This window comes from Octopus bimaculoides, chromosome 2, assembly GCF_046866305.1.
Source record: "Octopus bimaculoides isolate indiv1 chromosome 2, ASM4686630v1, whole genome shotgun sequence".
In the NCBI taxonomy this organism is placed as follows: domain Eukaryota; kingdom Metazoa; phylum Mollusca; class Cephalopoda; order Octopoda; family Octopodidae; genus Octopus; species Octopus bimaculoides.
Genome location: NC_142929.1, coordinates 89,211,861 through 89,224,360, shown reverse-complemented (window position 1 = coordinate 89,224,360; position 12,500 = coordinate 89,211,861). Strand labels below are relative to the sequence as shown.

At 32.2% G+C, this 12,500-nt stretch overlaps 1 protein-coding gene across 1 annotated transcript in view; it reads right to left on the bottom strand.

Annotated features, from left to right (window-relative positions):
* The window catches only part of LOC106875763 (villin-1), a 168,682-nt gene that overhangs the window by 12,420 nt on the left and 143,762 nt on the right, over positions 1 to 12,500 (bottom strand). The window contains exons 20-22 of the mRNA XM_089338668.1: positions 10,614 to 10,660; positions 4,589 to 4,679; positions 3,789 to 3,878 (exon numbers count right to left, since the gene is read on the bottom strand). Of these exons, the coding sequence (XP_089194794.1) occupies positions 3,789 to 3,878; positions 4,589 to 4,679; positions 10,614 to 10,660 (228 nt within the window). The remainder of the gene's footprint in view (positions 1 to 3,788; positions 3,879 to 4,588; positions 4,680 to 10,613; positions 10,661 to 12,500) is intronic.

Here is a 12,500-nt window from a genome sequence, read left to right as displayed (position 1 = left end):
CTAAACCAGTAATTTCGATTAATTGCCGATTTCGAATTCCAGTAGTGTTAATTTCCCAAAATGTTATTGATGGTCTATAATTTATGTATTGGCCGTTGGGTCATAAATAGAAGATTATCTTTATTTTTAAAAATCTCATGTATTTCAAACAAAAAGCTAGATTAAATAAGCACCACATTTCATAGCATATAATACGCACATTTTTGTAAACAAAAATTCTCAACGAATCCGCTCAAGACTTATATGCCAAGCTGGACCTATACTACATGCCTTAATACACTAAAAGTTTCTTTTTTATCTTTCGTAGGTTTTTTTTCTGAATATTCACTGCTGAAACTAGAGTACGTCTAGTGTACCTGTGCATCTTTATACTATTAGATATGGTATGATTGAGATATGTCTTAACAAAGCCAGGTTGTCTAGTACGAAACAAATCACAAGATTAAGATATATGAAATATGTTATCGATCGAATTCATTCCCAGTTAATGCAATATTGTTATAAGTCAACAACATGCCTTACACTAGATAATCGATTTCAGCATATTATTCTGTGCTAACATATCATTGACTTTCGAGAACATTGTTTCTGTCACAGACTACTTCATAAACATTTCACATTGATAAGGGCAACCATCATAACAGTCTGTCCTTTACATGATAGTAATTGTATTTCCCTTAGCAGCACTTGCATACGTAGAATAAATTTTTCTTCGTTGGTCGTTGCCAATCAAATCCTATTGATGTTTTTTTTTAAATAGGCGCAGGTATGACAGTGTGGTTAAGAACCCCGCTTTGCAACCACTTGGTTTAGAGGTCAGTCCCAACGCGCAGCAGGCTAGGCAACTGTCTTCTACTACAGCCCCGTACTGACCAATGCATTGTGAGTGGATTTGGTCGACGAAATCTGTGTGGTAGCCCGTATATATACATATTCAAACGTGCATATATGTGTGCATCTTTCTGTCTGTATTTGTCACCCTCACCACCACTTCACAATCGTTGTTTGTTTGTTTATGTTCCCATAACCTAGCGGTTCAGCAACAGACACCAATAGAGTAAGTAACAAGCTTCAAAGAAAAAAAAGCATCAGTACTAGAGGTTTTTTTTACTACACTGCTCGAGGCGGTGCCCCAGCATGATCACAGTCCAACGACTGAAACAAGTAAACGATAGAAGATATCAATTACAATTTAATATACATTCTTCTCTGTAACACCTGCAATGACAAATACAATGCATCATACGTACACGTTTAAAACCTTAATGACTGTTCCGTTGTATGGTATATTTTCCTTTTGAAACGTGTTCAAATCATGTATGGGACATGAATACGTTCATTAACTGTTTGATAGAAATTAATATTCTATACTAGACGATATTACACTTAGTTTTATTTCACATAATCAAATAAGCTCCTGTTACCGAAAGGAATTTCAGTAACTAAGATAAATAACCAAATATATTATTTGACTGACGAATGTCATTCTGTACGATGTATCTTATATATATAATAAGATGGATACATAGATGTCAAAACAATCGTAACATTCTTGTTGGCAATTGCTATGAAATTAATTGGATAACTTTCTGTATCCTCCTTATATAACACGATATCAGCTTTCATCAAGCAGGCCTTTGTGTCAGGTGAGATCAACCGTACCTATTTACAGAGAGAGACAGTGTATCTAGTATTATTTCAGCTTAAGTGTTCTGGTGATATTTGTTTCGGTACCTTGTGTTCTTAGTTTAAATCTTGATATGGCCTACTTGGATGGTAAACTTCCTTCGTCACCCAATTTAACACCGCAACCTGGGCCTTAAGTAACTTTAGCGGAATTTAATTTGTTACAAATATTGGACCACACTTTCGGCTTAACGATCCCTTCCTTCCTACCAATAGTGTTGGAGGCTCCGTAATGGATCATGACTATTACATTCCTTCCTAATTAAAGGACAAATTAATGTTCGTTTTAAGTCCCGTTAGGTCAACTTTGACTTTCTTCACCGTCAGTTTGATATAATCTGCAGCTACGTTCTCCGAGAGCGAATCCAATCCTGCACATTTCTCCCATATACTTATAGAGTTATGTAAATCTGCAAGACTACTATTAAATATGCACTAGAAAAGTGTATTCAATTATCAGAAATAATTTCGTAAAAAATCAAAACTTTAATGAAAACCATTTAATTCTTGATTTTCACTCTATAACAAGTTCAAATACTTTAAACGCGCACGCGCGTATTAAAATTGTAAATATAATTTCATCAATTCAATTATTGTACAGCAGAGACAATTACAAACAAAATTTGAATCATAAATTTTATACATATATATTCTTATGAAAATTAGCTGTATGAGAAATATATTGAAATGTAACCAGTTTAAAAGCTATTACCGATTATATGAAGGTTTCGTTAATGTCATTTAATGTTGAATCGAAATTAATTTATATTTGGGGAAACATCTAAATAATGATATTGCTAACAGAAAACAAATTACAATTAGATATCTGGCATTAATAGCACTTTGTTGAATGTACAAACACACTTAATACTTAATAACTGATTTTTTTTTAATGCTAATGTTTTTTCTCTCAATTTTTCAGTTTGTTTATTTTTTATTTTATTTTCATTCTTTAGTGAAAAATAATGATACTTTGCACTTGTAGCTACAGCGATATTATACTTAATTAAAATGAAAATTCAAAAATGTTTGTAAAAGAAATTCAAAGCATAAATGCTATAAACGAATATTTGTTTCATTAAATGTATATGACGCAGATAAATTGTCAAAACACTCACTCAAAAAACAAAAAAAAAAACTATTCCAAAATATTTTAAATACCATCCTATATAACATTTGCTTAAATTGCCTAACATCAAATTTCTGCCTCAGATACTTCACAGAATATCATGAAACCTTAAATTAGTAATACAAAATATTTGAAGTTATAAAAGTGATGATTATGTGCTATTGAATATCAGTCCAAATTTATTTTCGGTTTTCAAATACTTTAATTTAACAAAATACTATAGAGTCCAGAATAGAAATTACTTGCAACTGGGAAAGAATATGCTCATACATTTCAACCGATTATAATTTCAAGTAATTGATTGCGAAAAGTTTTTTCAGGTCGTTTTTTAGTAGGTAACTAGGTTTCTTTACGTTCATTTAACTTTCACAAAACTCCTGTTAATTACGTTTTAATTCCCTTTGCTTTTAACGATCATTTGAACAAATACATAGTATGTATTAAAATGTACAGAGAAGTTAGAAAAGTTAGTACGTTGAGAATTACTTGAATGTTTATAAATAGGTATTATTCACTGTATATTATTTTAATCCTGATCGGATTTGAAACATTACATCATAAATACATTACATCATTTGACAGTCGATTCTCGTGACCGCCGTCGTTTTGGCAACTTATGTGTAGCTAATGTGATAACATATGTTATCAATTTGTTAGTTATTATATGATTAAGAATGATGTGGTCAACGACTATGCATAAAAGATTATCAAGAATTGACTGACAGTATCCTCGACATACGAATGTGTATAATTAATAGTGTATAGTTAATAGTGACTCTAAATAGTAAATAATGTAAAGAAACAAGGATCTGGGAAACATAACTGAATACTTCAGCATACCAGATGTAACAGACTCATAAATCTGATTCGTGGTTAACGCACTACCTCTCTTCAGTATTCACACACTAACAAACAGTTACCATGATTATACACAATTCGTCCTGTTGAAACAAATTTAAAACTCAAAACTCACTTGTTCAAAGTTATATATTTCTTCCACTTTCATTGGTTCCGAGATTTTACTGAAACAGAACAGTCGAGGCCTGTGTTCTGCCTTTAGATTCTGAAAGAAATATAGTTTGATTGATTTCTTGAATTCAATATTCATAACATATTATTATTGTCTTTTTAGTGATATTGTTATTTTAGAACTTGCGTTCCAGCGAACGCGTCACTAGAATTAGTTTCCGCTTAAATTTCTCGTTTGTTCGGTCGGTAATTTATGTTGATAGGAACTGAAGCATGAGTCGAAAATATACCTTAACGGTTTAGCGGTGTGGGTTTGCTTTCAAATATAGTTGTTGCTACTGTTCTTCCTTTTTTTACAAGCTAGGAGAAGAAATTCATATCAACATGAAGTCAAAATATGTTCCGTACAGTGTCAGCCTTATGAAACATAAACAACAAATTAATTACTGTCGGAAGAAAACTTCGCAGCTGAATAGACTTTGTTTTGGTTTTTGATTAAGTAGATACAATATATCGATTAATAATTGATTATGCATTATGTATTTCTACAGTACATATCTATTTTATATATTATGTTCTGATAATAAATTGAGTAGTCAAATAAAATTGTTGGCTTGTTTTGTTTTGAATCTAATATAAGTGATTTACTATGGCTTCCTCCTCACTAGGAACATTTATTTTAGTCAATAATATTGTACGTGTAATAAATAAAGAAATGACTTTTTAAAATGCTTCATAACTGTCACTTCATTTTTGCAATGTAGGGTGTTATATGAACATTCGCTATATAAAAATATATTGTACCTGTATCTGTTTATCGTTCATATAAGGCTCGAAACCACCAAGGCAATTCCAAAATTCTGGCTTTTCATGACCCTCTGGAATGAATGTGGCTCTAAAGACAAAAACAAAAGAAAAGTGAATGTACAAATCTTTATCTTAACTAAATCTTATACACACACACACACACTCATACACATATACACGAATATATATATATATATGTATATATATATATATATATATATATATATATATATATATATATATATATATATATTTATATATATATATATATATAGCTCACACACACACACACACACACAAACACACACACACTCGCACAAACAAACACACACAAGAAACTGTAAGCAGTACGAAACTATAAGAAACTATAAGGCGGCGAGCTGGCAGAAACGTTAGCACGCCGGGCGAAATGCTTAGCGGTATTTCGTCTGCCGTTACGTTCTGAGTTCAAATTCCACCGAGGTCGACTTTGCCTTTCATCCTTTCGGTCGGGGTCGATAAATTAAGTACCAGTTACGCAGTGGGGTCGATGTAATCGACTTAATCCCTTTATTTGTCCCCTCTATGTTTTGCCCCTTGTGGGCAATAAAGAAACTATAAGCAGTACATGAATTGCGTCCATTAAATGATATTTATCTCTCATCAGATGGAATACATTTTTGTTGACCTTACCACCATGGAACAGCATATATATATATATATATATATATATATATATATATATATATATATATATATATATATATATATATATATATATATATATACATATATATATACATATATATATATATATATATATATATATATATATATATATATATATATATATATATATATATATATATATATATATATATATATATATATATATATATATATATATATATATATATATATATATATATATATGCATGCGCAAGAGTGGGTGGGTGGTAAGTAGCTTGTTTATCAACCACATGGTTCTGGGTTCATTACCACTGCGTGGCACCTTGGACTAGTGTCTTCTACAATAGCCTCGGGCCGGCCAAAGCATTGTGAATGGATTTGGTAGACGGAAACTGAAAGAAACCTGTCGTATATATATATATAAAATATATATATATATATATATATATATATATATATATAAGTGTGTGTGTATATGTTTTTGTGTCTGTGTTTGTCCCCCCCCCCCCCAGCATCGCTTGACAACCGATGGTGGTGTGTTTACGTCCCCGTAGCCTAGCGGTTCGGCAAAACAGACCGATAGAATAAGTACTAGGCTTACAAAGGTTCGATTTGGTCGACTAAAGGCGGTGCTCCAGCCTTTAGTCAAATGACTGAAACAAGTAAAAGAGTATATATATATATATATATATATATATATTACAATAAGATACATTAAATACATTATAATATAGGTGGCACGTTAGCAATTAAAACCTAGAGATAAGTTAATAAACAAATGTACAAATTAGTACCGGAAATTGCTAGAAATAAGTGTCTTAAAAATTACTCGAATAGCCACACAAAGCACTAACCATATGAATTGACGGAAAGCAAGGGTGCGAGCTAAAACTCGTAAAATGAAGTGAACAGACATATCCTTCTCGCGTGATTTCGAACTCTGATCATTATAATCTTAGTTCTTCTGAGGATCTTACTGATACTCCGGTTAAAAATGGTAGCTCGCCTCGTACAACTCATGAGAAAAACCGTTGAAAGCCAGCGCTAAATTCAAAACGGTCAAAGTGTATAGAATAAATACAATAATATATTATATAATATATTAATATATTGAACTATATTAAGTACATTATAATATAGGTGGCTCGTTAGCAATTAAAACCTAAAAGCAAGTTAATAAATAAGGGTACAAAGTAGTACCGGCAGTTGGTTGAAATAAGAGTAAACAATCAACGACTCGAATAGCCACAAAAAGCATTAACCTCATTACACAGATTTTCTATAGAATTTAGAGCCAGCACTGAGAGTCACGACGTTTCGTATACGAATACGTCTATGTAAACAATACGAGATAACTCAAAGTGATTACGTAACACTGCTAATACAAGTGTAAGACATAGTATTGACTAATATACTCTGTAGCATATTAGGCTTGCAAATGATATATGTTGTCCCTACAAGCAACTAATTTATATGTATCAGTTGCCAGGAATGTGATTAATATGTAAATCGGTTTATTCAACAGTGTTACGCCACCAAACTTAGTGGCTTTTAGAATTGTCCGGGGATAATTATTGGGTCGGATATGATTCTGAAGAAGTAATAACTCTTGAAATATGTATATACGCCCATTACCTATTCTTCAATCATCGATTGCATTGTTAACATAAACGTATCCGTATACGAAACGTCGTCACTTTCAACGCTGGTTTTAAATTCTATAGAAAATTTGTGAAGATAACTTAAAACTGATTGCAATTCACTGCTAATGTAAAAATAGGCCACAGTATTGACTTATATACTTGGTAGTATATTATGGCTTCAAACAAAATACGGTGTTCCTACCAGCAATTAAGATGTGTGTGTGTATGTGTGTGCGTTTGTAAAGATATATTTAAGTATACACACATGCATACATGCATATGCACATACATACACACATACACATTCACACACACACACATGTTTAGAGATAGTCAACAACACCTTCTTTCTCTTTTTTATTCGTTTCAATACATGGGTATTTCATGGTCAGGTGGTTCTTTGGCATGAAAGAACACATACAGAAACAATAACAGTGAAATAAGTTTCGACTTCATTCTGTCAAACTCAACTGTGTCAAGACAACAGCTAAGTAAATTCATCGGTAATCATTGGCAGTGACGTCAGACCATTCCTTAAAACGAAATATATTGATGGAAATGAAGGAGAAAAGAAATAAAACTACCACGTTATCAGACTAATCATCAATAGCAGACGCCTGAAAGAAATGAATTTTCCCTGGATAATAATTCAATATTATCACGAAACTCTTCGTGATTCCCGGTACTATGTTGTTTATCAAATTGGCGCCGGGATGAAGCACTGCTTTCGCATTACTTTTGGTTTTGTGGAATTTTGTTTGAAGTATAATTTCTATTCTTGTTCTATAACGTTCATATACATAACATGCATGTCCTAAAAAATTCATCTTTTCTCTTTAGGCCAACTAAGTTCATACATGTCTTTTGGTAGACTTTGTGAACAAAACTGTGGTTCCTTTTACTTATACAATAAACGAATTCTCAATGGTAATGAACACACTCCATCACCGAGAATTTGGTTGAAGTAATTCTGAAAATACGGAATTCGGTGATGTTATTTTACTAATAATAATTATTTCTAACAAAAGCATGGAGACTAAAATTTTGGGGGACAGATTAGCTGTTTTAATCCACTGCAGTATGTGACAAGAACTTTTATTTTATCAACTCTGAAAGAATAAAAGGGGAAGATGGTCGTGGTGTTATTTAGACTCAGAGGTGGAGATGTCTGCCACGCTCTAATGACTCTGCCAACCTACACCCTAGCTTTGATAATAAGAATCTTTTCTACAAGAGCCTTCTAAAAGACCTGAAATATAGGTAAAGTTAGTCAATTATACCAACCCCAGTACTCAACTGGATCCTAATTTACCGATTTCTGAAATTATAAATGGCAAAGAAGATCCCGACGGCATTTGAACTCAGAATTTAAAGCTGGAAGAAATGCCTCAGACCATTTTGTCCAGCACAATAATGATTTTACGAGCTCACTGCCTTAGGTTTACTAGTAATAATCCTTTCTGCTGTAGGCACAATGCTTGAATTTTAAGGTTGGGGTAAGTCGATTACTTCGATCCCAGTGCTTGACTGCTATTTATTTCATCATTCCTGGGACTTGACTGGAACTTTCTTTATCAACCCGAAAGGAGGAAAAGGAAATCGACATCTACGGAATTTGAGCTCAGAACATAAAAATGGACGAAATGCTGTAGAGCATTTTGTCTGATGCGGTAATGACTCTGCCAGCTCGCCGCTTTAGCTTAGCTACTAATAATGAAAACTAAGTTTTTTATTCCTTTTTCGTATGCTGAGTTTAACGAACAGTGATTGACTAGCAAGCGAACTTGCTATGTTGCGCTGGAGAAACGTGTATAGAATTCGCTTAATTCTTGCAAGCAGTTGCCCGAACGCATATAATGATAACCAGTCAATGAAATGTATTAATATTCTCAAATATATTACATAAAACTTTGCTTTATTTAAAACGTTAATTATTTCGAAAGCATGCAAACTTTAAAAATATTAAACCCTGCAACAAACTCCAACTCTCTAAAATTACTGGTCTCGCACCAAAATTGGAAACCATTATTATTACTATTACCTTAAAGCAAATTACTGTAATATTATAAGTTTTTTAAGGGTAGCAGAGATGTTAACATGCTAAGCAGTAATCAATTTCGTTGATTAATGCCTCGGTTCAAATTTTGCCAGTCAGCTTCGACATTACATTTTATTCCAGCATTAGTGTGCAGGAAATATTTACTATATTCAATTCAGTAAACTACAACTGCTCCAATACATCATCTCTGTATATGTGTACAAATTATATGATAGAAATTTATACAGAATGAACAGATCACCAACTGACCGAGGTACTCCAAAACCCAAGTAGCGAGATGGACAGAGATGACAACAACAAGGGTCGGTCACTTCAAAAAATTAGCATGATGTCCGAATCTCGATTTCCCCATTTTCTTTTAAACGACTGAACATCACAACTGCTCGTTTCCACTTATTGAAGTAGTAAGGATTTGTAATTAGGAACACAAGAAATAGTTAGGTTTTAAAATTATTTTCACTATTTTTACAAATTGATAAATATGTCTATAATGCTATTTATTCATAATGCACATACACTATATGTATATGCACTGTGGATTAATAACATTTCAAGCAACAAATGACAAAACTAATTTATTTTGATGATTGCCAATGTACTCATTAGCATGTTTTAGTCGAGTTTCTCAGATTTTTCCGTTTTAAGAATCTATAACAACAATTTTGTTTTGAGTTGTCAACGTCAAGTTATTTCTTGGAGTGAAATAATAAATCTACCTGGACAAACAAATATGTTTAGCAATTATTTCAACTTTATATTACATAGAGATATATAATTATATAATGTCACTAGTTCATAAGACACATGCATAGAGTGTGTGTGCACTAGTAACATTCATTCCAAACAAGAGTCAAAAACGTGTAGTTTTGATAATTGATAATGCACTTATTAACTTCTTTTTCTCCAGTTTCCCATTAGATTCTCCGCTTTATTATCCTTTAACATCATTCATAATTGAGTTTCAACGTGATGGCATTTCTCGTAACGAAGTAATAAATCACCAGAGAAATTACTTCATAATAGTGATTTATTTTATCGTTTTAATGTGATCACAGTATCTCATCTAATTATGAAAATTTCTTATTAGGAAAAAAGAATTTTCCAATGCCGGTGTGAACGTTTCGCAATTTTGTTGTAGCAGTATTTTTGTGATTGCCTGGGCACACAAGAGAAATTCGAAACAACGCTCGCTACAAACTAGCGTAACACTAAATCACTCATTATTTAGTGTTCCTGCAACTCATAACTATGCTTAAATAGGGTAATGTATCAAATCAATAGATAGAGCCAGTGAAAGTCAATTGTCTCGGTCATCCCTGAAACACAAGTCTTATTTATAGCATACGAACTACTGATCTTTCGACTGATAGTCCGAATGTACGATACTAGCTGAAACACTATCGATGATACTTTCTCTCTCTCTCTCTCTCTCTCTCTAATTTTCCCTTTCTTTCTCTCCCTCCCTTTCTTCTTCTCTTTTTCCTTCTCTCTCCTTCCTCTCTTCTTTTAGCCTTTCTGCCTTTCTCAATCCCTGGTTTTCATCCTTTCCTTTTTTTATATATAACATTAATATTCACTTTTTGATTATTAAAATTTTTTTTTTTTCTTGTTAGATAACTTGTTCGTGAACGTATTTGCAAATGTCACATACCCATCGGAAATATTTTTTGCCATTTCTCTTTCATCTCCTGTGCTTCCCTGTCACAAAACATTAAACATATATTACAGTAGTGATTCATATAAGACAGCATAATTAAGTAGTCAATAATTCATTAATATAAAACGTTCACATTAATGAGATAATTTTAAATAGTCATAAATTTTGCAAGACGTCCTCGTAACACAGATAGGGAATACACACTTTAAAGACAAAGACAGGTATAGCCTCGTTGCTACATTTGCATTTGTGTGTTGCATAATAACACGAGGCACCACAGCGAATCCCAACGTTGTCCGCGGAAGCAGCAGCCAGGTCTCTCATGTATCCTTGTCCATAAAAATAACAGCCAAATCTCCTTTAAATCACACCATCAACCTCTTTAGAAATCATGAAAAAATTGATGTCAGCCTTAGATTACTGCTGGAAAACCAGGAAAGTCACGGCTGGAAAGCTTTTAGTCATGGGTATGGTGGAACATGTTTGACCTAGGGCTTGAAGAATAACAGCAACACAATAACAACCTAAAATGACACAAAAAGCTATCAGCTATGTGAATGATTTACTTGCAAGAAACAGCGACCAAATCTCTCACATACCACATTCTAAAGTTTTAATCGACAGAAAAGAATGTGTTTGTGTATGTGTATGTATAGATGCATATATATGATGTGTCTGAATGTGCAAGTGCATTCGCGCCTGTGTGTGTATATCTGTGCATATATATATGTATGTGTGTGAGTGCGTGTGTGTGCATAAATATATGTGTATATACATATATATATATATATATATATATATATATATATATATATATATATATATATATATATATACATATATGTATATGTGTGTATGTGTGTGTGTGTATGTGTGTGTCGCACACAGGAGCGTTGAATAAAATATATTGGTGTAAATTTTCACCTTCACCATGTTCGAGTGAATGCAGTCATATTGAATATGACGAAATTATATATTTTGTGGGGTGGAGACTATTTGTGTGGGTTGTTGATGGGGTGGCTGGGTGGCTGTGCATATGGGTGTAATATTTTTAAGAATTATATTTAAAAGGTGTCCCCGCTTTCGCTAATTCCGATAACAATTCCTGCACAAAATATTTTGAATCTGTAAATGTAGGAAAATTAATTTCTGCATTATTTTGTGATTCGGCAGTTCAGAACAAAATTAATTCATAAGAGTTAAAAATATATATCCACGATATATTATGTGAGAGAATTAAAGACAGAAAGAAGAAAAAAACTGAAACACTGTCGCTACGTGTTAAGAGGAAACACACGAACATAATTAGGTTTCATATTTAATCATATTTAAATATATATTTATTCTTTCTAATGTTATAAATATATATATATATATATATATATATATATATATATATATATATATATATATATATATATATATATATATATATATATATATATATATATATATATATATATATATATATATATATATATATATATATATATATATATATATATATATATATATATATATATATATATATATATATATATATATATATATATATATATATATATATATATATATATATATATATAGGCGCAGGAGTGGCTGTGTGGTAAGTAGCTTGCTTACCGACCACATGGTTCCAGGGTCATTCCCACTGCGTGGCACCTTGGGCGAGTGTCTTCTACTATATCCTCGGGCCGACCAAAGCCTTGTGAGTGGATTCGGTAGACGGAAACTAAAAGAAGCCTGTCGTATATATGTATATATATATATATATATATATATATATATATATATATATGTATGTATGTGTGTGTATATGTTTGTGTCTGTGTCCCCCAACATCGCATGACAACCGATGCTGGTGTGTTTAGGTCACCGTAA